Below are 25,075 nucleotides of genomic sequence, written 5' to 3' on the forward strand. Positions count from 1 at the left end.
AAAAAAAAAAAAATCTATTGGGGCAATAGACGTCTGTTGAAGCGTCTATTGCCCCAATAGATAGCTGATATTGGGGGGCAATAGACGTCTATTGGGGGGCAATAGACGTTTTGAATTAATGTAATCTCCTTTTTTTTTTCTTTAATTAAAGTTATATTTGTGTAATTTTAGAAAAATTAGTTCTCATTTCGGTAATCAAAACGTCTATTGGGGGGCAATAGATGTCTATTGGGGGGCAATACATGGCTGATAGTCATCTATTGGGGGGCAATACATGGTTGAATAGTCATCTATTAGGGGCAATAGACTTCTATTAGGGGGCAATAGATGTCTATTGGGTGCAAAAAAACTTTCCGGTGAGATTTTCAGCAAATTCCGGTGGGCGGTAGCCGGTGACCGGTCACTGGCGACCGTTGACCGGAATCCGGCGAAAGTTGACCTGAATCCGACGACCATTGACCGGAATCCGGCGAAAGTTGACCGGATTCCGGCGGCCGGTGACCGGGCTCCGGCGAAGTCTCTCATGGTTTCTCTCTCTTCCATTTTCTCTCTCTCTCTAAGTAACAAAGGGGTGAGGGTAAAATGGTATTAAAAAAAATTAAAAAACAAAAAAAAAAATCTTAATTGGGTATTAGGGAAGACCTCCTTAGAGTGTTTTGGGTAAGAGGGAATTAAAAAAACTTAATGGGGTAAGTGGGAAAAAAATCTCTAAAAATGGTGTAAATGGACAAAAACCCAAAAAAAAAACAGGCTCATGCCCACGTGCCCAGAAAAGGAAAGCAGGCCTGGGCCGAGAGAAAAGAAAAAAAAGGAAGCAGGCCTAGGCCGCGAAAAAAAAAAAAAAGGGAAGGGAGAAGGGCAGCCCACCAACTGCCAATTTCCGACCAGATTTCGGCAATCCTAATTTAGCTACACGCCTGCATCAACACGCGCGTGTATAAAGAATCGTGAAGCAAAGCTTCAAATTACCAAGTAAGTTTTTACGATTAAAGTTCCTGCTTTCTTATCTTTTAAATTCCTTTATTTTGCTGCAGGATTTGTATAATATGAACATGGTTTCGAGTATTTAATAAGCGGAATTGTGGGGATTCACGCTTAACGAACTAAGAGCGTTCGTAACCAATGAACTAAGAGTGTTCACAATAAACGAACTAAGAGCGTTCGTAATCAATGAACTAAGAGTGTTCATAATATTCGGACTAAGAGCGTCCAATTGTGACCATATTAAAACATCATTGTTTGGTCTAATCCAAAATTCTTGGAAATCGATTTCTTGGTAGCATTAAGGCTCGGAAATCTTAATATTAGTTTTCGTGGAAGCATTGACTCCGAAACTAATCCGTTCTTGTTTCTCCTTTTTGGATATCATACTTGAACGAGCTCGATTTTACTCTATTGGATTCTATGGGCATGGGATATTTATTGCCTACAATCCAAGAGTCCTGTTCTAAAGGAACCGCTCAAGACTCACAAACTGAGATAGATAATTCCACGGCACTTACCCTAATGAAGCGCCACATGGAGATGTCACTCCAGTTTGAGTACATGAATGAGGATAGCGCTAGAAACCGTTGGGTAGCGCTTCGTGAATGTTTTAATAACATTCACAATTTTTTGAACTTAGAAGCATGATGAATTTTCCTAGTATTGCCGTCGGCCATGTTGCCGCCGCCGTCCAGGGTGGCCGGCCTCACCCTACTCCCCTTCATCAAAACGACAACAATGTTTTGATGGGTTTTGCTGATGCAGGGTACCTCTCTGACCCTCACAAAGGTCGCTATTTACCAAGGGAAGCACTACAATATCTTGGAGGTCTACGAAACATACCCTTGTTGCTACTTCCTCAAATCATGCAGAGATTATTGCTCTACATGAAGCCGTGCGTGAATGTATATGGCTAAGGTCTGTAATTAGACATATTCAAGGAAGTTGTGGTTTGAAGTCTATCACATATGAACCTACATGCATTTATGAGGATAATGCAGCTTGTATTGAACAAATGAAGTTAGGTTTCATTAAGGGCGACAACACCAAGCATATATTGCCTAAGTTCTTTTATAATCAGCAACAACAATCACTTCTAAAGATTGAAGTGAATCAAATCTGATCAGAGGATAATGTAGCGGACTTATTCACTAAGTCGTTACCTAAATCCACATTCGAGAAACATGTGAAGAGCATTGGATTGAGAAAGTTATCCGAACTCCCACGATTGTAGCAATCAGGGGGAGATATCGACATCAGGGGGAGTTATGATGTCTACATGTTCGATCTCGAAGAGTGAAGGACATGTTGTGCTCTTTTTGTCTTTCGACCAGAGTTATTTTTGTCCCACAGAGTTTTTGTTACCTGGCAAGGTTTTTAACGAGGCAACGGATGAAGCGTCACCACCAAGTTTGAGCGGCACAAGGGGGAGTGTTGAAGGAAAATCGACTTAGTGTGCCTTATCAAACTAGGAGTAGTAATAGGAGAGAATGTTCTAGATTTCCTAGTCCTATTTGGATTAGTTTTCCTTGTAACATTAGAGCATGTACTTTGTAATCCCTATATATAGGGCTCCTATTCTCAATAATATGAAGACAATTCTCTCTACAATCTCTCTCAAATATCATTATCCTTAAACACCAATCAAATTTTTTTTTTCTCCCTGAGATTTATGAAAATTAGCTTACAGAAATCCCCGAGAAACTGTATCTTCAACTGTGAGCCCCGGAAAAATTTATCGAGCTTAAGTGAAATAGTTCGATAATTTACTTATCGATTTCGATAAAAGTTAAGTACTCGAGAATATTTTCAAAAAATTTCGTGAAGTGAAATCCTCAATTTAGAAGTTGGATAATGAAGTACACGTCACGATGAGTTCGTGGAAATTTTCAGAGAATTTTACGGTGAACCGAACTATTTATAGCAAATTTCCGAAGTTGTGGAATTTTAGAATTTAAAACAAGAAATAGAAAATAGGTGGAGAAATCCCAGCCATTGATTCACCCACCGCTTGATCCTAGCCGTCCATCCTTAATTGGATCAGTGTATATATATCCAAGTGTTGCTCTGTTGGGAGATCCAGAAGGATCGAGAGAGAGGAAGAGAACCAGAGTTCTCTCTGACCCGAAACGCGACCCGGAGACCTGCAAAGAGGATCCGACCGGGGCTACTCCGTCCGGCCACCTCACAGCGGCGGACCACCGGCATTATCTTCGCATCGACGTCGCCGTCACCTCTGTGGCCTCGGATCCTGCATGCACCGGCTGTAGACGGAGGACCGACGACTGGAAGCCCCGAACTCTCTCCGCCAACCTCTGCAAATTCCGGCGTCTCCGACCACCTTCTGGGCCGTTTGTGGTATAAAACCTCCTCTCCTCATCGTAATCTTCACGCTTGTGTAATTATTTTTCGATTTAGCTTAAGTTTGATGATTTTTCGTTTCTGGGTTTCGGCCTCCGCCGCAGTTCCACGACGCCGGCAGCTTTCCGGCTCTTCTTGGCTTCGTCCGGGCTTTGTTAATCACAAATTGTTGGGTTGAATTGCGTCGAAGCCATCAGCTCCTCACTAGTCGAGTTTTGGCAGTGAGTTTGGCTCGGTTGTAGTTGATTACCGAAGGTATAATTCCAAACTTTGAATTGGAAGATTGCTCTGGTGATGAATTCGAAATTGTGGACTGAAGAGCTTTTGAATTATTTCTGCTTGGGTTTAATTGAGTTGGGAGATTATGTTGTGTTGGCAATGTGATGTACTTTGCATGTATAGAGTGTGCGTTCATGTTTTGGTTGAATTGGTTGAGTTGTGATTGGAGAAATTGGTCGGGTTGTGTTGAGTGGGTTGTTTGCCTTGAGTTGAATGACTTTTGTTCAAGACTAATGTTGAATTGAAATTATGTGGTGGAAGTGGCCTAAAGTAATATATGGGTGTCCAGAGTAAATTAGGTACACCCGTATTGAGTCGAAATATGTTGGAAAAATATTGGGTGTCCATAGTAAATTCTGTCGAATTACTATGTGATAAAATACGAAATAGAAGTAAAAGACCGAGTGTAGGGGGATTGAGATAAACTGTTGATGTGATTGGAAGCATGTTCTAATGTTCTATGCTTGTGTATATGTTAAATAAATAGAAGGTGAAAGGAATTAATATACAAGTATATATGTTTGGTCGATAACGTAACTTCAAGTCAATGTTCGATAATTGAGGTTAATATCGAGTCTACCTCGATTGGTCAAACATGGTCAAATGGTCAAGTGTGGTCAACCCTTGGTCAACTCCTGGTCAAACCAGGAAAAGTTGGGGTTGGACGATATATTAATCGTCGAGATTTCGTTTAACTGTTCAAAAGTTATTAACTATCAAAATGCCGGAATCTAGGACTCCAGTTACCCGAGGAACAGAAGGTTCGCAACTCTCGGAGTACGTGAGAGAACGCATCGGAATCCAGGTAGGGATTCAGGACTCTCCTCGGTTAGTGATTTTCTTATATTGTTATTAAATGATGCATGTTAGTTGGTATGGTTTGGTTATGTTCAAATGCAATGCATACTAACCAAACAATGTGAGAAATGTGATGGCTTGAGAGCGAAGGGTGGCTCTGACTTCCTTGGGTTCGATCCCCAAAACCTCCGGAGGGTTAGTTACACCGGTCGGACGGTGAGCGATCGCAATGACGACCCGATCCGTGTGTGTAGCTAGGTAGCGGACGCTCTCGCTACGCTTACCTGATGATAAATTAAATTGAGGTAAGGTCGTGTAGTGGGTCTATGGGACCGGCCATCAGGTAAAACTTGGATTTGGCGCCGTAGTTATTTAAGCATCATGCATCAGTTTTCAAATTGAAAAACATTAAAGTTTGTCGTTTCTCTTAAACACTTGGATTAAGCATGTTTTCATACTGAGGCCTCAATAATTTATTTACCGATTTTCAAATCTAGTCGAGATAGAGTTCCTGTTGAGCAGCGAGGACGAAAGCTCACCCCTACAACAGTGTGGATGCAGGTACTATGCACTGGTGACGGGACAGTAGCGGACGGAGCTGGGTGTGCGGAACAAGTTCGGTAAATCATTGTTTGGATTCTGTTTTAGATTCTATTTCTCGAACTTCGTGTTTCGGAACTTGTGGATATTTAGCATCGTGTCAAATTTAGTTGAATTCTCTTTCATTGAAATTCATACTTCGTGTGATCCTTATCCAAGTACTGGACGAGGGAAATAGGTTTTAACAACTCAAATTTTTCACCTCAAAAATATTTGTAGCTTCCGCTGTGTTTATACGAAAAGTTTTCAAACAAGATGCCTAGCGGTTCTCTAGAATGTAAATCGAGCGTTCGGTTTATGTTTTAGAGGCTCGCGGCACTGTGACGTGCTTAAGCTGGTGAGGTGCAGCTTGGGGCGTTACATCAATAGTTCCAAAACAATATTCCTCCCAACGATGGCTGACAACAACCAAAATGATTCATTATCTATTTAGAATTGTAGCCTATCCCATTCCCACGCACAAAGTTTCATATAATTAAGTTACTAATCAACTTCCTCTGGGTACTAATGGACAATTGCATATAGACAGGGCATTCCTTATTAATTCAAGTAGCTGAAGCCAAACAGAAAATACCAAAGAAAGCCTACGTGACTGTAATGCCACGGTTCAATTTATGAACATTTTAGCACAATACGCTATGGCAATTACTAAGGCCTTTTCCTGTATAAAAGAATCCCCAACTTTCATACTTCATATCCTCATCATTGAGCAGAGACAACATTTCTCACAAACAATTCAACAAAAGCTTGCGTTACATGGCTTCCAAGTCCATATTTTCAGTAGCAATATTGCTACTATTTCTGGCTGTTGGATCCAATGCAGGTGGAATTGCTATATACTGGGGCCAGAATGGGAATGAAGGCACATTAGCGGAAACATGTGCTTCAGGGAACTACAAATTCGTAAACATAGCTTTCCTCTCATCATTCGGTAATGGCCAAACCCCTGCCATAAACCTCGCCGGTCACTGTGACCCGTCTACCAACGAATGCACCAAGTTGAGCCCCGAGATCAAGTCATGCCAGGCCAAAGGCATTAAGGTCATACTCTCCATAGGAGGAGCTGCAGGGAGCTACTCTTTGGCCTCATCCGACGATGCCCGCCAAGTTGCTACTTACTTGTGGAACAACTTCTTGGGAGGACAGTCCTCTTCAAGGCCGTTGGGAGATGCTGTTTTGGATGGAGTTGACTTTGACATTGAAGGAGGGACTGATCAATATTGGGATGACCTTGCGAGGGACCTTTCCGGGTACAGTAAGAAGGGCAAGAAAGTATACTTGACTGCTGCTCCACAGTGTCCATTTCCTGATGCTTATGTTGGAAATGCACTCAACACAGGCCTTTTCGACTTTGTTTGGGTACAATTCTACAACAACCCTCCTTGCCAGTACACTTCTGGCGATATTTCAAATCTCGAAGATGGTTGGAAGCAATGGACTTCTGCCATTCCTGCACATAAGATTTTCTTAGGACTTCCTGCTGCACCTCAAGCTGCTGGTAGTGGATTTATTCCTGCGGCTGATCTCAACTCACAAGTCCTTCCGGCTATCAAAAATTCAGCCAAATATGGAGGTGTCATGCTTTGGTCGAAGTATTATGATGATCTCGATGGATACAGCTCCTCCATCAAGAATGATGTCTAGAATGTAAATTTAAAAGGATCCAGCTTATGTATATGTATGTACCTTCACTATCATTATATATAAAAAGATATCGTATATCGAGTCATTTATTTGTGGTTACATTGGAGACGATGAACCCCTACCTATTCTACTTGTGTCTGTATCCCTACCCTCCAATTAACTTGAGCAAGATCCAACTGTCTTGGCAAGTTTACATAGTTTAGGCGCTGACTATTTCCCCACAATGGTAAGTGGTAACTGTTGTCAAGCTAATAACCTCTAGAAAGCCAGTCGCTGCAGTGAGATCCATATTTGTCATTGTTCTACAATAAAAGAAAGATTTAGTACTAGTACGAGGCAAAGGAATTTGAAAGATGCTAGGAGACATGGTGAATAATAAAACATTCAATCAGTGATGTGCAGGATATCGAAAGGTGTTTAAGGAAAACGGAAATTAACAGAGAGAGAGAGAGTAATGAATCTGAATTGTGTTTATTCATCTCACAATGGAGGGTTTATATATAAATACAAAGCTAATGTGAATGCTCTAAGAGAAACTCAAAATGATAACAATCTTCTCTTGGTTGATTGAGGGCTGCAGCTCCACATGGTGGCTGCAATGATCACAATTGCCATGCTTGTTGCCCTTTGGCATAAAGCTTGTCATACAAGTCTCTATACCTACATTATACACTCAAGTACCTATTGTATACATGATATAGACATTTATACTATGACTCATATATACATCATGATTCATATATACTACAACACTCCCCCTTGGATATTTCATGTCAATAGTATTGTCTAGGCTGTGCGCTTCGAAGTTGCCTCGTTAAAAACCTTGCCAAGTAATAAAACCCTGTGGGAAAAACAACCTTGGTCGAAGGAGAAAAAGAGCACAACGCGCGTTGAGTGTGGAGTAGTAATATCACAGCTTCGGGGATAAGTGGAGTCTTCTTATCAGCATCATAAGTAGGTAATATGTCTACGAGAGGGATGCAAATAGAGTTGCTGCAACAAAACCTTGCCCGGAAAACCCAGTGGGAAAAAACCGTGGTCGAAGGGAAAAGATGAGCAAAAGCATATATGTTGAATCAAAACATCTTCAGGATGTAGTATAAGTGGGGCGACCATGCTAAAGATGTGCCTCGTTAAAACCTTGCCAGGTAACAAAACCCAGTGGGACAAAATAACCCTGGACGAAGGACAAAAAGAGTACACGATGGTCAAGTGGGTATGCTTCTGGATACTCCCCCTGATTTCAACATCTCCTTTGTGTCTCCCAAACGTGGTGCTTCTCTCGTTGCCTCATTAAAAACCTTGCCGAGTAATAAAAACCTTGTGGGACAAAAATAACCTCGGTCGAAAGGGAAAAAGAACACAACACACTCTTCACGTTTCGAGACCATATTTATAAGTTGCATGTTCAGTTATTTGGAAACTACCAAACTGACAGGGTAGTGGATGTAATGTCATCCATTACGTGAGAATATGTCTCATCGTAGTCAATTCCAGGGCGTTTTGTGAGAAGCCTTGCGCCATAAGGCGAGATTGCCATCTCTTTTTCTCAACACGCTTTCTAACGAAGACCCATTAATCAATAGGTTTTATGTAAGGAGGTGTTGGCATCACTGGCTCAAAGACCTTCCTCTTCGTTTAATCTGGATCGCATCTTTCCATTTAGGCTAAATTTCTCTACGTTGGTATTCATGCTTCAACGGAGCGTGGTTCGATATCATCGGTCTCAACAAACTCATGCGCAACAGAATGCGCAACTACATCATCAATTATGATGGAGTTTTTGTTCCACGTCTCATGTACACTAGTGTAATTTTCATAGAGCTCTATATTCTCAGGAATAGGTTCTGACGTTGAGGTGTCCCCCAACGATAACCATAATCCAGAAGATACTCATGAGACGGATGTTGAGTGTCGATGATCTAAGGATGCCAAAATATCCTTCGAATCCACGGGCTTCCCACGCATCCTAGCTGGGGCCATGGCCTGTAACGTCCGAGTGCCACTTTCTATGACGTTGGCGCCTTGCCTACCTCTGTGTAGGGTGGCGCTACGTCCTCTTATAGGGACGTCCTTCCTTGCAGGCATTTGTGCAGCAAATGTGTGTGATCTCGACACTTTAATAGGGATCGAGATGAGACATAGTGGGGACAGACTACGACATTTCCTGTCGTTCCTGCTGAATAGTTTGTGTTCTTATCTCCCCCTAACGACGGAAAGACTGTCTCATCAAAGTGACATCCGTAAATCAAACGGTAAGGAGATCGCCTTGTAAGGGCATTAAGTGGCGGACGATTGTTGGAGTCTCAATTCCAACTAAGTTGCTCACTTGTTTTTAAGGACCTACCATAGGCGCTGTGGCGGCGCAATTGGCACATAAATGGCTCACATTGGCACATAAATGACTCACTCGAATGTGCGTAAGTACAAAATATTTGTACCCAGTCACTAGCTGTAACGCAGGGATACATTGAGTGGGGGTAGGTCATAGAGGAATTAGCATAGTTGTATGCGATATTGCATCACCCCAAGCGGATATAAAGAGATTGGTGCGCATCGCCAATGTCTAAACTACCATCGTAGTTATTTCCACGAGACCATTTAGGTGTGTATATGGGAATGTGATGTCCAACATCACTCCCTTTGCAATAACCATCGAAAATCTTCGATGTATACTCACTAGCATAGTCAAAATCCAAATGACTAAATAGGATGATCCGGGGAGTGAGCCCGTTGTCATATTATATGTGCTATGAGTATAGCATAAGCAGCTTTTATAGATGGACAATGGCACAACACGTGATTAGTGTGTTTGCGTGCCAACCAACATCATGAGATATTTAAACGTCCGCAAGTTGGTTGAATAGGTTCACAAATATCACCTTGAATTCTTTGCAAGAATGGCATATTTTCTTTAGTGTCCTTTGCATAGGATGGTCTCAATCCTATTTTTTGCTAAAATAGCAAGCTTTGCAAAACGAATGATATCTTTTAGAAGTAACTCTTTGGACCAATCTTTGGTTCGTACTTCTTTTCGTTGTGAAGAATGGATGTCCGTGTGAAGTCTTTAATATACGGAGCATCATATCACAACCTGGATATCTCAAACGTTCTTGCCAAAGCGTATATGTTTCAGAATCCCATAAGTCATCTCTTATGACATGGTTTGATTCAATGACTTGAATAGTGGTTGCATGCAACCCACTAGAGCGACACATAAGTTTCTCTAATACTCGTTTTATGTCCGTAGTCATTAGAGGTGATGCAAAGGAACTCTTGTCCATTCTCACAATGTGTTTTCACATGAAAACTATTGGCTCTTTATATAAAGTTCGGAATTTAACACATGTCCATGACATTGAATAATAATGCGACACTTTATTAATAAGGAAAATAGCCAATGATTACATCAAAGTTTTCCAAAGTCTATTCCATAATAAAATCAAACTTTAGACAAATTGTAGTTACTCAATCCGTTTGGTAACTCCAATGAAATATGACCAGGAAAGTAGAGAGATGTTGGTGGAGCGAGGCTCGCTTAAGTACCCCGATCTCAATTACTTTCCTAGACATCATACTACATTGGATGCGCCACATGAGAAAAAGTTTTAATACAATTGTCATTTGACTAAGGCACATTTGCCATTCTTGGAAAATAGAAAGGACTATTCTAATCAAAGTCTGCGGCATCCTCGTGCTCTTTATCTGCAGCTTTGAAGTCCTCAGTGGTGAGAGTGATATCTTCACCATCTTCATCTTCAGCAAGATTGATATCTTTACCTTCAGCAAGATTTATATCTTCATCTTCAGCAAGATTGGTTTCTTGCTCTCTCAATTGCCCATACTCCTTGTAGCTTGCAGCTAGTTGGGTACTTGCATGGTATTGCTTGAACCAATGCTCAATTGATCCACACCGATGACACCTGTCATTGTGGTTGCCTCCCTTCATTTGAGGTGTAGGTTGTCCACGTTGTGGATATTCCCTAGGAGGGTTGCTGCTACTACCACGGCGTATGGTGCGACCTCCACGGCCCACAGTGTTACGGCCCATGGTGTTGTTATATCCACCTCTCCCACGTGTGTAGTTACCACCACGTGTGCCCGCACTATAGTTGCGGCTGCCTTCTTTGTTGGGGCGGTTATATGGACTCATTCGTCCTTCTTGTCCCATATTGTTAGGGTACCACTCCATGCGCCCTCTCTTGGGTGCATTATAATTCGCCTCACGAACGCTCTTAGTTCCAATGGGTCTTGAATTATAATTCTTTACAAGGATGTTGTCGTGCTTCTCAGCTACCGAAAAAATATTGATGTTCTCATTAAACCTCGTAATTCGTCCAGCATTGACTTCAGTGCGATATTGCTTTGATATCACAAGTGCTGCGACGGGGAAGGTGGAGAGAGTTTTCTCAATTAGTTCTTTTTCTGTGAGAGGTTTTTCACAGACCCTCAACATAGCTTTGAGGCGAAGAGCTTCTGAATTGTATTTAGCAACATACTTGAAGTTGGAGAAGCGTATATTGTTCCACTGAACCTTCAAGTCAGGGAGGAGGAAATCTTGGATATTGCCAAAGCGCTCTTCTAGCGCTACCCATAGATCTCTTGCATCCTTGAGCGACATGTACTCTAATCTGAGAGATTTATCCATGTGGCGTCGCATCAAGATGGTTGCTTGAGCATGCTTTGTGGGTGTTCGTTGGAACACTAGGCCCTGATCAGGTGCCTGGATTATGGGCAATATCCCTCTCGCAGTGAGATGGTTCTCAACGTCGGTTACCCAGCCATGGTATTCCGAGCCTGTTGAGTCAAGCATTGGGAAGTCGAGTCTAGGTTCATTCGACATCCTGAAAAATAGGAAGAGAAGATATATTAGTTTCGGAGTTTAAACTTCCACGAAAACTAAAATAATAAGATTTCCGAGCTATGCTACCAAGAAATCAATTTCCAAGAATATTTGGATTAGACCAAAACAATGATGTTTGCGGACGCTCTTAGTCCGAACATTATGAACACTCTTAGTTTATTGATTACGAACGCTCTTAGTTCGTTTAGCGTGTATCCCCACGATTCCGCTTTTAGTTCAAAAATCGATGCTTGCGGACGCTCTTAGTCCGAATATTATGAACACTCTTAGTTCATAGATTACGAACGCTCTTAGTTCGTTTAGCGTGAATTTCTATAATTCCGCTTTTTAATTACAAGTCCCTGAAAAGAAGAGAAAAGGAATACAAACTCAAAAACAGGAACTTTTAATAAGAAATACCTTGAAATAGTGTCGCCGGAAAATTTGTCTGGAAAAGGTTGTCGGAGGTGACTTAAAAGTCGCTGGAAAAAGTCGAGAAAATTGTCCGAAAAGTCGCCGGAAAAGTGTCCGGAAAGTCGCCGGAAAAGTGCCCGGAAAGTCGCCGGAAAAGTGTCCCGAAGTCGCCGGAAAGTTGTCGGAAAAGTGCCCGGAAGTCGCCGGAAAAGTGTCCCGAAAGTCGCCGGAAAGTTGTCGGAAAAATGCCCGACAGATCTGTCGACAGATCTGTCGACAGCTGCTCGGCAGCAGCTCGGCAGCTGCTAGGCAGGGGCTCGGCAGGTCTTCGGCAGCAGCTCGGCAGGTCTCGGTAGCTCTCGGCAGGTGCTGTCGACAGCTTCTGCGCAGCTGCTCGGCAGGTCTCGGCAGATGCGCTCGGCAGCTTCTCGGCAGGTCTCGGCAGGACTCGCTCGGCAGCTTCTCGGCAGATCTCGGCAGGACTCGGCAGGGCTCGGCAGGACTTCGACAGCGGTTCGGCAGCGGTTCAATTTTTCCGGTGGCCGGTTCAAGCTGTTTCCGGCCGGTTCTGGCAGTTCTGAAACCGGTTCTGGGCTTCTTGGATCAAGGGCTTTGATATGTGGTAGGATTTGGAGGTTTTTTGTATGGTTGGAAAAATGACTTCGATTGCTTGATGAAGTTCCTCTTCTTGTCAATTTTCGATTCTAAATCTAGAGCAATTTCGTGCTGATAACGTGTTTAAGGAAAACGGAAATTAACAGAGAGAGAGAGAGTAATGAATCTGAATTGTGTTTATTCATCTCACAATGGAGGGTTTATATATAAATACAAAGCTAATGTGAATGCTCTAAGAGAAACTCAAAATGATAACAATCTTCTCTTGGTTGATTGAGGGCTGCAGCTCCACATGGTGGCTGCAATGATCACAATTGCCATGCTTGTTGCCCTTTGGCATAAAGCTTGTCATACAAGTCTCTATACCTACATTATACACTCAAGTACCTATTGTATACATGATATAGACATTTATACTATGACTCATATATACATCATGATTCATATATACTACAACAAAAGGAACACATCATATCAATTATTCGATGGAAAAATCACTGATAGCTGATTTCAGTGAGCTATGAATTGATGAGGGACAAAAACAAAAATACCCATTAAGCCTAGCAAAACAATTTAGTTTCTTCAAACAGCCTATACAGAAATATCATCACTGCCCAAATCCAAAGTGACAAACGGTTCAGAATTAATCAAAAAGAGAAGCAAAATTACGTTATATTGGAGTCAACGATCACAATTGAAGGATATCTCACCCTTGTCAGCGTACTGCCGTAGCCATTCCATTTGTTTTGTTTGTTTGTATTAATATTGGTGGTGTATATAGTTCAAACTGGCATTATTAACCTATATATGAACATGCAACTTCATAACCATGTACTTGGATTTCAGTTTGATACATAAGAATGATCCTGGAAACACAATGATTAACCAGAAAACAAGTGAAAATAAGAAAGATTAAAAAAAAAAAAATAATCAACAGATGCCTGAATCACGAATCAATATTCCAATTACTATCTGCCTCGTTGAATAACAATTTGATTGTTGAATTACTTGCTTGTCTGAGATTGTGATTGACGATAGCGAAGCCTGGCCTAACTACTTCATGGCCGACAACGTGGGTTGGAAATTCGTCCTGTTTTGATACATCTCATTCTTATGGGGACCCTGCTTTGTTTGCAGATGTATGGTTTGCAGAAGTCAGAAGACTTCCAAGTCTTCCAACCTAATCTCCTCGATGCACATCCCTTTCTCCCTTAAAAGCCCTTGCGGTAACATCTTCCCTGTCCTGTGGGGGTTGACTTGGTCAATTTAATGTCTACACCCGGACGTCTCTCGGTGCGTTTTATCTTTGGTGCTCTGCAGACAACGCCTGACGTCTATCTATAAAGGAGTTTAAGTTCTCTGTTATGTGAAACCCACCTACATACACATATACTAAGAAAACAGAATTGTTCATGGGAACGGGTATGCGATCGTCCTGGTGCGACTTCTTTTCTGTGCGCTATCTTATACTCTTGTTGCTCATTAACGTTGCATGCTGTTTTTCTTTTGTACAGACGCCCAATTGTTCAAGAGCTCCATGCCAAAGAGTCAAAGACACTACATTAGTAAAAAGTAAAACTGATTTAGAATCTAATTACATTCCCACTCGGTCATATGAGGTGAGGCCCATCATCATATGAAAAAACGACCTTTGTCATTGGAAATTTCCTGAAGACTTTGGTTTCTAGTTGACCATCCCAGCTTATGAAAGAAGCTCTGTTCTTTTTCTATAAAGGGAGTTTAAATTCTCTGTTATGTGAAACCCACAAACCTACAGACATACACTTCCACATAACATAATTTTTCATGGGAACGGGAATGGGATCGTCCTGGTGCGACTTCTTTTCTGTGCGTTATCTTATACTCTTGTTGTTCGTTTATGTTGCATGCTGTTTTTCTTTTGTACAGATGCAGACACTTTGCCATGATGATGAGCGCTCTGCCTTGTTACAATTCAAAGCTAGTTTCACTATAGACAAGTCTGCTTCCCAAGATCCCTTTGCTTATCCGAAAGTTGCATCCTGGGGGAGTCTAGAAGGAGATCCTAAAAGGAGTAACTGTTGTTCATGGGATGGTGTTGAATGCAACGACAATTCGGGCCACGTTATTGGCCTTGACCTTGCCAGTAGCTGGCTTCATGGTTCCATCAACTCCAATAGCAGTCTTTTTCAACTTGTTCAGTTGCAGAGGCTTGACCTCTCTGACAATAACTTCAGCTTCTCTCAAATACCATCCAGGTTAGGCCATGATCTTACTAGTCTAACATATCTCAATCTTTCAATGTCTTCATTTTCTGGCCAAATTCCTTCCGAAATTTCATATCTATCCAAGCTATCTACACTTCATCTGTCTTCATATGTGCCTCCTCTAGAAATGCCTCGTCTCAAAATGCCTCCTCTCAAAATGCCCAACTTCAGAATTCTAGTTCAGAACTTAACCAACATAAAACAGCTTCATCTTTTTGACGTCGAGATACGCTCCACAGTGCCTAATACATTGGTGAATATGTCTTCTCTCACATCTCTCCGTCTTCAAGCATGTAAATTGGAGGGGAAATTCCCAGTAGGCATTTTCCACCTACCAAACTTGCAGTACTTGATTTGGCCAATAACTTTGATCTAACCGGTTATTTTCCTGATGACCTTAACACCAGCAGCCCCTTGAAGATATTGAATTTGCAGGCAAGCGATTTCTCTGGTCATATACCTGCTTCAATCAGAAATCTTCGTGCCTTGCATTTGTTGAACATACGATCCTGTAACTTTTATCCCCATGTTCCATCTTCACTTTCCAACGTTACCCAGCTCAATTTCCTTGATCTTTCTTCCTTTTATGACTATAGTTATCTACCTGACCTTCCAACAATCCATACTTTCAGTGGCCAAGTTTCAGATTTCTTGTCTTGGGTTGGAAAGCTGACCAAACTTAACCACTTGTCCCTTGATGGTACCTACTTAAGGGGAGATTTGCCATGTTCTTTGGCTACTCTGACTCAACTTTTGGTATTAGACTTGAACCAGAATCTAATAACTGGTGAAATCCCATGTTGTTTGGCTAATTTGACACAACTTTTGAAATTAGACTTGGGCCGCAATCAAATAACCGGTCAAATCCCATCTTGCCTTGTGCAGCTGAGCCAATTAACTTTGTTAGACGTACGATTCAACAATCTGCAAGGAGCAATTCCCAGGTCACTATTCGACCTAAGATACCTTAAACATATTTACCTCCACTCAAATAACTTGAGTGGGTCTGTTGAATTGGACGAGTTTTCCAAGCTCAAAAAGTTGCGAGGACTTCGTTTGTCGCTCAACAAGTTCTCTGTGCAGATCAAAACTGGATTTAATGCTATTGCTCCAAAGCTTGAAGTACTAGGATTGGGTTCATGCAACTTAATGGAGTTTCCGGAATTTTTGAAATACACTAGTCAACTGGAGGATCTAGATCTATCTGACAACAATCTTCATGGCCATATACCAAAATGGATGTGGAATTCAACTGGTGAAACTTTGAGGTTTCTCAACCTCTCTCACAACCACTTAACTGGATTTGAAGAAAATCCGGTCATTATTCCATGGCGTGGGTTATACTCTTTACAGCTCGACTCTAACATGTTACGAGGATCACTGCCAATTCCATCGCCGTCAATATCATACTATTTTGTTTCAAACAATGAATATGCAGGAGAAATTCCAGCAACATTCTGCAACACATGGCCACTATGTATTCTTGATTTGTCTAACAACAACCTGATTGGCAAGATTCCCCAATGTTTTGATAATCTCAGATTTCTTCAGATATTGAGACTGCAGAACAATTCTTTTCATGGGGATATTCCTCAGATAGGTTCAAAAAGATGCTTGTGGTTAAGAGGGATTGACTTGAGTTATAATCAGCTACAAGGGAAGCTACCAAGATCAATTGCCAATTGTTCTAAGTTGTTGTTGTAAGAACCCAATTGGACATATCATCTAATAATAAAGTTTACACAATAATTATATGTGATGTCTTTCAATTAAATCAAAGGATCATATATGCAGTAAATCAGTGGCTATAATGTTGTGATTGATGTTATAGATTATGAGCCTAATAATATGTCTTAAAGGATATGAAATCAAGTGACTTAACCACTAAGGAGGTGCATATGGTAAGTGATAAATTCTCTTTGATGGGTGGGTTCTATCACTTGGCACCTATATAAGTCAAGGTCCCTGTTCTCCCAATGCTACCGGTTCACAAGTAATCTCGCCCCATTGAGAGATAGAACAAATCGCTATTGGAGAGAACAGAAGACTTTGTCTTACCGAATCCTTGCTTGAAGACGATGGACTCCATAGGTATTCATTCTATCTACAAACATTTATAGTCATTCAAAATGTTTTGTACTTGTATCTCTATCTCTATGCAGATGATGACATGTTCATATTTATTTTATGATCTATCAAGTGGTATCAGAGCCACTCTGCATATATAGGGATCGGTTGAAGTTTTGGTTGTTCCTTAAAAAGAAAAATGATATCTCTCATTTGGGTCTTTTGTATAAACAAAACAATAGGGAAATTTGGAATAAAGTAAATTACAATAAAATAAAATGGGGCCTGGTTTTTATTTTATTTTATTTCAAACGGTGCGTTTTGTTTTATTGGAATCAACATGATTCATCCCATTCATCCCCATTCTTCCGCTGCACATTTTGGGTTTTCAGAAATCCAGTTTTGGGGGTTTTTTCTTTCGGTGTTTATGCTTCTTATTTACTCAAATCAAGCAATGGGTTATTCACACTCTATCGCTGGGAGCCCATATCATGTCCCTTTTACTGTTTCCATGCTTATACCCATCCATACTTCATGCTTCTATCATTAAATTTAAGGATCGAAATTCATTGAGGTTAGCATTTATTTTCTTTCCAATGTCTCGATTGTGTGGTTGGATATAATCAGAAATAGTATGTATGTATTATACTTCAACTTGCAGGAACAAAATGCTCAGGTATTGGTATGTAGTTTGGCAATTTTTGCTAAGCTAATTAAGTTTCATTCTTGCATATCAGAGTATATGAATGCGTAGAACATATAATTGCATAATTATTCATTATGAGTATTTTTCTGGGCTAGATGGCAATTCAGCATCCAGCATATGTTTATATATATATTTTTTTGCAATATATGTTTTTTGTTTGAGGTCTTATTTAAGTTAAAGTTTTTAATCGAAACCTTCACACTTAAATATACACTTCATAAGACTCAAACAAAACATTGGTCTAGTTCTGAGATACCCCATAATGATTTTTCCTTGCCATACAGGTGTTAAAATTGTTCAGGTTTTTCTCAGTTCATGGTTATAATATTAGACCAAAATTGTGACCTTAAAATATGATATATGGATATTATCTTGCCATACAGGTGTTAATTAAGTATATCGTAGTTTAAGTCAGCACATCAAAGGAATTTAGAGCACATAAAGAAATCTTATCATCTTGCTCACATGCGTTGATAAAATTTATCAAGTTTCGTGTTCTATAAAGCTTGTGGTGTGGTAAAGAACTCAAGGCACTAATAAATTTCTTGCTCACATGTGTTATTTAATAGTGCAACTAAAGATTGGGGTTATTTGAACAATTTTTTGTGCTCTCTTAATTGTTCTTTTGTTCTTTGTATGACATGTTTAGGATAATTTTCTTAAGGCCTATTACATGTTTTACTTTACAGTTTCTTCTGCGCTTATGACACCCATAGAAATTCTGAGTGCAACCAACTTTAAGGGCTGGAAGCATGACGTAATGATAAACCTAGGAATTATGGATCTCGATTTAGCCTTAAGGGAGGATCAGCCTGTGATTACTCCAACCAGTACTAATGCTCAGAAGGAGAAAGCTGAAAAATGGGAGAGATCTAACAGGGTGGCATTGTTGTTCATGAAAAAGTACATGAATGAGACTGTTCGAGGTAGCATTGCAGAAACTAATGATGCCAAAGCTTATCTGGCAGCCATAGGACAGAAGTTTCAGGAATCATCAAAGGCAGAAACAGGAAACCTGATGATGGCACTGTCTAAGGCGCAGTTTGAAGGAGAAGGAAGCGTTAGGGCGCATATTATGAAGCTGATTGACCTGAGCAAGAAACTTTCAGCCCTAGCAATTCCTATTCCTGATCCTTTCCTTGTCCATTTTGCTCTTGAATCTCTTCCAGATGCCTATAGCCAACTGAAGGTTAGCTATAATACTCAGAAAGAGAAGTGGAACATAGATGAGCTTATTGCCCACTCTGTGCAAGAAGAAGCTAGGCTGAAAAAGGAAAAGGAGAAATCTGTCCTTTTGGTTATCCAGTCAGGGATCAATAAAGGGAAGGCTGTTGGATCCTACAAACGCCCACCTCATCATGCCAAGAGTGATCCAAGGCAGAACTCCTCTTCATCCAAAGGATCTCAGAACCTTAAGCCAAAACAAACAACAGTTTTCAAATGCTTCTTTTGCAAAAATTCTGGTCACATGAAGAAAAACTGTGCTAAGTATAAGTCGTGGCTAGAAAAGAAGGGTACGTATCGTGTTTTTACTATCCTAGGTCCTTGTCTAGGTTCAGCTCATGTTTTTACAATAATTGAGTCAAATCTTATTTCTGTTCCTTCAAATTCCTGGTGGTATGACACCGGTTCTCCTATTCACATCTCAAATTCCTTGCAGGGCTTCATAAACCGGAGAACTCCAAGTAGAGATGAAGTCAAAGTTTTCGTAGGGAATGGAGTCAAAGTTGCTGTTGAAGCCATAGGAACTGTTCACCTTAAGTTAGAATCTGGTTTTGTTTTGATTTTAAAGGATGTTTTGTTTATTCCTTCGATGAGAAGGAATTTAATTTCCCCTGTCAAACTTGTTAAGGATGGTTTCAATTTTACTGTTTCTGAAGAAATAAAGTTTTTCCTTAATTCAGATTATGTTGGTAGTGCTTATCTTCAAGATGACATGTGGCGTCTGAGGTGTTCTTATTCTGTTGATTCTTATCTCATAGAGCAATCTATAGGTTCCAAAAGAGTCTTAATTAATGAAAATTCCTCTTTTCTATGGCATAAACGTCTTGGACACATATCCAAAACACGTCTTCAACAGCTTGTTAAGTCTGGAATACTTCCAGCCTTAGATTTTTCTGATATGGCAATCTGTGTTGATTGCATAAAAGGCAAAATGACAAACTCCAGGAAGTTAGGTTCCACACGTAGTTCTAATCTACTAGAACTTATCCATTCAGATATTTGTGGTCCTTTTAATGTCAATACCATCTGTGGCAAAAAGTATTTTATAACCTTCATTGATGATTTTTCACGGTATTGCCATATCTACCTACTTTCTGAAAAATCTCAAAGTCTCGAAGCATTCAAAATTTACAAACCTGAAGTTGAAAAACAGTTGGAGAAATCCATTAAAGTGGTTCGATCCGACAGAGGAGGAGAATACTATGGCAAATATGATGAGGCAGGACAACATAAGGGTCCGTTTGCGAAATATTTGGAGGAATGTGGAATCATTGCACAATACACAACACCAGGTACACCAGAACAGAATGGGGTTGCAGAACGTAGAAATCGTACGTTGTTAAACATGGTCCGAAGCATGATCAGCAGAAGCAGTTTACCAATTTTTTTGTGGGGTGAAGCACTCAAGACTGCGAATTATATTTCTAACCGTGTACCTAGCAAAGCCGTTGATAAAACACCATTTGAAATCTGGAATGGTCGAAAACCGAGTCTTATGCATTTTCGTACCTGGGGATGTCCAGCAGAGGCTCGTCCTTACAATCCAGAAGAGAAAAAGCTAGATCCAAGAACCATTACTTGCCATTTTATTGGCTATCCTGATAAATCTAAAGGTTTTAAGTTTTATTGTCCTAGTCACTCCACTAGGATAATTGAAACTAATAAAGCCAAGTTTCTTGAGAATAATATGCCATCTACTGTTCAGGATTTTATTTTGGAGGAAGAGGGTGAAGAAGCTGTTCAAAATCCAGTAGCAAATGCTCCAGCCATTCCAGCCATAGTATACCCTTCAGTACCAGAAGATCCTCCTGTTCTTGATAATCAGATTGTTGAGAATCCCATTGATTTCGAACACCAAGATCTTCCTCCTAATCAAGCAGCCATAGCACAACCAGAAGCTGTTCCAATAAGGAGGTCTGAAAGAGTTCGTAAGTCTGCAATTTCAGATGATTATGTGCTATTTCTTCAAGAAGTAGAACCTGAAAAGTTTAGTACCTATCTTCAAGAGGTCGATTTTGATATCGGCGAAGAGAATGATCCAATCACTTATAACCAAGCCATCAATAGTTCCCAATCAGCTTTATGGACAGAAGCAATGCATGCAGAGTTAGAGTCCATGAGAGATAATCAAGTGTGGGAGCTAGTTGAACCAGCCCCAAATGTCAAGCCAATTGGGTGCAAGTGGGTCTTCAAAACAAAGAAGAACTCAGATGGAAGAATAGAAAGGTATAAAGCCAGGTTGGTGGCAAAGGGTTTTACTCAAAGAGAAGGAGTAGACTACCATGAAACTTTTTCACCGGTTTCAACCAAAGATGCATTTCGGATGATTATGGCATTAGTAGCTCATTATGATATGGAGCTACATCAGATGGATGTTAAGACAGCTTTCCTTAACGGAGAGTTGGAAGAAGAAATTTATATGAAGCAGTCACAAGGTTTTGAGGAACGAGGAAGTGAGCACTTGGTTTGTAGGCTCAAAAGGTCAATTTATGGCTTAAAGCAAGCTTCAAGGCAGTGGTACTTGAAGTTTGATTCAGTTGTAACTGAAAATGGTTTTGTGGAGAATCCTCTAGATGAATGCATTTACTTTAAGGTCTGTGGGAGCAGGTTTATTGTCTTGGTACTGTACGTTGACGACATTTTATTAGCTAGTACAGATATGAAACTACTCTTAGAGACTAAAGCATTCTTTTCCAAGTCTTTTGAGATGAAGGACTTGGGGGAAGCATCTTTTGTGTTGGGAATCAAGATCACAAGAGATAGAAAACGGGGCCTGCTGGGAATTTCTCAAGAGAGTTACATAGACAAAGTGCTAAGGCGTTTTTCAATGGAAAATTGTGCTGGTGGAGATTTACCTATGAGCAAAGGTGACAAATTCAATAAGTCACAGTGTCCGAAGAATGATTTTGAGAAGAATGCCATGAAGAACAAGCCGTACGCTTCACTCGTAGGAAGTTTGATGTATGCCCAGGTTTGTACTCGCCCGGATATAGCCTTTGCTGTTAGTATGCTTGGTAGGTATCAAGTTAATCCAGGAGAGATTCATTGGACAGCGGGCAAGAAAGTTTTGAGATACCTGAAGAAAACTAGAGACTACAAGCTAGTGTACAGGAAAGGTGAATCATTAGATGTGGTTGGGTATTCTGACTCAGATCATGCAGGTGATAAGGATGACTTGAAGTCTACTTCTGGTTTTGTTTTCCTCATGGCTGGTGGAGCAATATCATGGAGTAGTTCAAAGCAAACTGAGGCTACCTTATCTACCATGCAATCTGAATTTATTGCATTGAGTCATGCCACTACTCATGCAGTTTGGTTAAGAGATCTTATTCGCTGCACTCAGGTTGTTCCAACCATAGAAAGACCGATGCCTATCTATTGCGACAATTCTGCTGCAGTTTTCTTTGCAAAGAATAACAAGAGGTCTTCTAGCTCAAAACAAATAGAACTGAAATTTCTTCATGTAAGGAAGAAAACTGAAGAGCTAAAGGTGGTTGTTGAAGACATCAGAACAACAGAAATGATTGCTGATCCCCTCACCAAACCTGTGTCAGTTTCAGTATTTAACGAGCATGTTAAAAATATGGGATTAGTTGATAGCTTTAATTCCATAGAATAGTGGGAGCATATCTCCAAACTTTATCTGTTTGCTTCTTTTTGTCTGCAGATTTGGTTTATATTGATTGCTGCAATTTGATACAATTGGTTGTTTCTCATTAATATTGGAATGTATTGTCACTTCTGCAATTGTTAAAAGATTATTTGATTGCTAGTATCTGACAATTTATTGCTGCAGCTCAAGTCTTGAATAGCTATTCGAAAGATCATTTGTCTTCAAGTATTTGATCACAATGAATTGAAATGTGTTTTTCATTCTGGAAACACATCAGCTTTATTGGAAGCATAAAGGGCTTTTCTACAAAGCCATAAGGTGAGACCATGATATGAGACGTTAAGTAATCACATTCAGTTACTCTATATCAAATATTTTCATATCTTGTGGTGGCTCATGTGAATACAAGTGCTGATGCTATGGACATAAGGTGCTATGCAAATTGTTGCATCAGATTTCTTATGATCTGGTTTGAGTGGCTGTGTTTGACAGAGTCTTGAAGTTAGGTTATACTGTATGTATTGTCCATGTCGACTAAAGATTGGTTTAATTTGGTTTTGGATTGATATCTTTATTGTGTATTATATGATAGTCCAAGTGGGAGAATGTAAGAACCCAATTGGACATATCATCTAATAATAAAGTTTACACAATAATTATATGTGATGTCTTTCAATTAAATCAAAGGATCATATATGCAGTAAATCAGTGGCTATAATGTTGTGATTGATGTTATAGATTATGAGCCTAATAATATGTCTTAAAGGATATGAAATCAAGTGACTTAACCACTAAGGAGGTGCATATGGTAAGTGATAAATTCTCTTTGATGGGTGGGTTCTATCACTTGGCACCTATATAAGTCAAGGTCCCTGTTCTCCCAATGCTACCGGTTCACAAGTAATCTCGCCCCATTGAGAGATAGAACAAATCGCTATTGGAGAGAACAGAAGACTTTGTCTTACCGAATCCTTGCTTGAAGACGATGGACTCCATAGGTATTCATTCTATCTACAAACATTTATAGTCATTCAAAATGTTTTGTACTTGTATCTCTATCTCTATGCAGATGATGACATGTTCATATTTATTTTATGATCTATCAGTTGTTTCTTAATTTGGGAAATAATCAGATCAGTGATGCCTTCCCATCTTGGTTAGGAGTGCTTCAACAATTAAAAGGTCTCATTTTGCGGTCTAATGCATTTCATGGTATAATTGGGAAGCCTACAAGTAGCCATGAGTTCCCTCAGCTGTCCATCATTGATTTATCTAGCAACGATTTTTCAGGTATCTTGCCTTCCAAGTACTTAGAGAACTGGAATGCCATGAAATCTGTTGATGCAAACGAGCATATATACCTCCAATCCATGTTCTTCTTCGGCGGGACGTATCTAGAAACATTCTACTATGATTACCGAATTACAGTTTTTAGCAAAGGTGTTGAATTGGAGTATTTCAAGACCCCTTATCTTATGAGACTCATAGACCTCTCAAGTAACAGATTTGTGGGAGAGATTCCAGGTATCATTGGGAACCTAAGAGGGCTTAATCTGCTTAATCTTTCCAACAACACTCTCACTGGTCTCATCCCTCCATCTTTGGGGAACTTGATTGCTCTTGAATCATTAGATCTCTCCCAAAATCAGCTCTCAGGAAAGATCCCCAGTGGTCTGGCACATTTGACATTCCTTGCATACTTTAATGTATCCCATAATAGTCTTTTGGGGTCTATTCCACAAGGTCGACAATTTGATACATTCCAAGAGGATATGTACCAAGGAAACTCAGGTTTGTGTGGAAAACCTTTGTCAAAGAAATGTGAAGATTCTGAGAGCACAACACCACAAACAACCTTTGAACAGGACGAAGACTTTGGGTTTCAAATTGAGCTAGATTGGTTTGTGGTTCTGCCAGGAGTTGTGGCTGGTATAATAGTAGGAATGGTTGTGGGAAACTTTTGGACAGCCAAGAAACATGACTGGTTTGTAGAGACATTCAGCAGGAGGAGGTAGCCGAGAAGCACAAGGCAGAGGAGGGGACTCAGAACTTAGTCCTTATTTTATCCATGTATTTAAGCGGCCAGTTCGTGAACATTAGCTTCATGTGCTTAGTGTTTAGAGCAGCATTGGGGCTAATATCATGTTGTTCTTAATTTCTTATGCATTATGTATTTTTTCGTTCGGTTACATACAAACAGAGATAGTCCTGGACTCTGGTGTAATAACTATTAAGCTTCATTTGACGATCACAAAACCCCTTACATAAACCTCGCCGGTCACTGCGACTCTTTTACTGATGAATGCACCAAGTTGATCCTGGATATCAAGTCATGCCAAGCCAAAGGCATTATTAAGGTTATGTTCTCTCAAAAGAGGAGGTGCATGCAGGGAGCTAGTCTCTGGGTTTGTCCGATGATGCCTGCTAAGTTGCTACATACTTATGGAACAACGTCTTGGGAGGAAAGTCCTTGCAAGGCTGTTGGGAGATGCTGTTCTGGATGGAATTGACTTTGACATTGAAGGAGGGACTGACCAAAACTGGGATGACCTTGCAAGGTATCTTACCAGTTACCACCAAACAGAAGACTAAGAGACAGCAGTCCATCAAACAAAAGAAGTTAAAGAAGCAAATAAAGTATAATTATGCCAAAGATAATATTAATAGGTTCAATGCTTCTT

The 25,075-nt window shown here is 40.3% G+C and overlaps 4 protein-coding genes and 1 long non-coding RNA gene across 5 annotated transcripts; 4 read left to right on the forward strand and 1 right to left on the reverse strand.

The window, feature by feature from the left end:
- The first annotated feature begins 3,236 nt into the window (after nucleotides 1-3,236).
- LOC133725886 (uncharacterized) lies at nucleotides 3,237-3,677 on the forward strand. The gene is made up of 2 exons (XR_009854586.1): nucleotides 3,237-3,342; nucleotides 3,450-3,677. It is a non-coding gene; the product is annotated as an uncharacterized LOC133725886 (long non-coding RNA).
- A 1,964-nt stretch (nucleotides 3,678-5,641) lies between these two features.
- Nucleotides 5,642-6,765, forward strand: LOC133725885 (hevamine-A-like). The gene has a single exon (XM_062153285.1). The coding sequence runs from the start codon at nucleotides 5,779-5,781 to the stop codon at nucleotides 6,664-6,666; it is 888 nt and encodes a 295-aa protein (XP_062009269.1). The 5' UTR covers nucleotides 5,642-5,778; the 3' UTR covers nucleotides 6,667-6,765.
- Nucleotides 6,766-10,024: 3,259 nt separating this feature from the next.
- Nucleotides 10,025-12,993, reverse strand: LOC133743688 (uncharacterized). Its single transcript, XM_062171712.1, has 2 exons — nucleotides 11,930-12,993; nucleotides 10,025-11,510 (listed from the first exon to the last, which is right to left on the reverse strand). Exon 2 carries the CDS (start codon nucleotides 11,507-11,509, stop codon nucleotides 10,337-10,339), a length of 1,173 nt encoding a protein of 390 aa, XP_062027696.1. The 5' UTR covers nucleotide 11,510; nucleotides 11,930-12,993; the 3' UTR covers nucleotides 10,025-10,336.
- A 1,453-nt stretch (nucleotides 12,994-14,446) lies between these two features.
- On the forward strand, nucleotides 14,447-16,488 carry LOC133732136 (receptor-like protein 7). Its single transcript, XM_062159617.1, has 2 exons — nucleotides 14,447-15,077; nucleotides 15,131-16,488. Exons 1-2 carry the CDS (start codon nucleotides 14,447-14,449, stop codon nucleotides 16,486-16,488), a joined length of 1,989 nt encoding a protein of 662 aa, XP_062015601.1.
- A 6,675-nt stretch (nucleotides 16,489-23,163) lies between these two features.
- Nucleotides 23,164-24,409, forward strand: LOC133732143 (receptor-like protein 19). Its single transcript, XM_062159628.1, has 2 exons — nucleotides 23,164-23,202; nucleotides 23,528-24,409. The coding sequence occupies exons 1-2, from the start codon at nucleotides 23,164-23,166 to the stop codon at nucleotides 24,407-24,409; spliced, it is 921 nt and encodes a 306-aa protein (XP_062015612.1).
- Nucleotides 24,410-25,075: the final 666 nt, after the last annotated feature.

The sequence above is a fragment of the Rosa rugosa genome, chromosome 1, assembly GCF_958449725.1.
Source record: "Rosa rugosa chromosome 1, drRosRugo1.1, whole genome shotgun sequence".
Classification (NCBI taxonomy): Eukaryota; Viridiplantae; Streptophyta; class Magnoliopsida; order Rosales; family Rosaceae; genus Rosa; species Rosa rugosa.

What these genes read in the sequence shown, in the direction of transcription:
- LOC133725885 (XM_062153285.1), top strand. Translation starts at nt 5,779, where the DNA reads ATGGCTTCCAAGTCCATATTTTCAGTAGCAATATTGCTACTATTTCTG.
- LOC133743688 (XM_062171712.1), bottom strand. Translation starts at nt 11,509, where the DNA reads ATGTCGAATGAACCTAGACTCGACTTCCCAATGCTTGACTCAACAGGC.
- LOC133732136 (XM_062159617.1), top strand. Translation starts at nt 14,447, where the DNA reads ATGCAGACACTTTGCCATGATGATGAGCGCTCTGCCTTGTTACAATTC. An exon ending in ATCTCTCCGTCTTCAAGCAT is followed by an intron (nt 15,078 to 15,130) that starts GTAAATTGGAGG and finishes CCAAACTTGCAG; the next exon opens with TACTTGATTTGGCCAATAAC.
- LOC133732143 (XM_062159628.1), top strand. Translation starts at nt 23,164, where the DNA reads ATGAAATCAAGTGACTTAACCACTAAGGAGGTGCATATG. An exon ending in CCACTAAGGAGGTGCATATG is followed by an intron (nt 23,203 to 23,527) that starts GTAAGTGATAAA and finishes GGAAATAATCAG; the next exon opens with ATCAGTGATGCCTTCCCATC.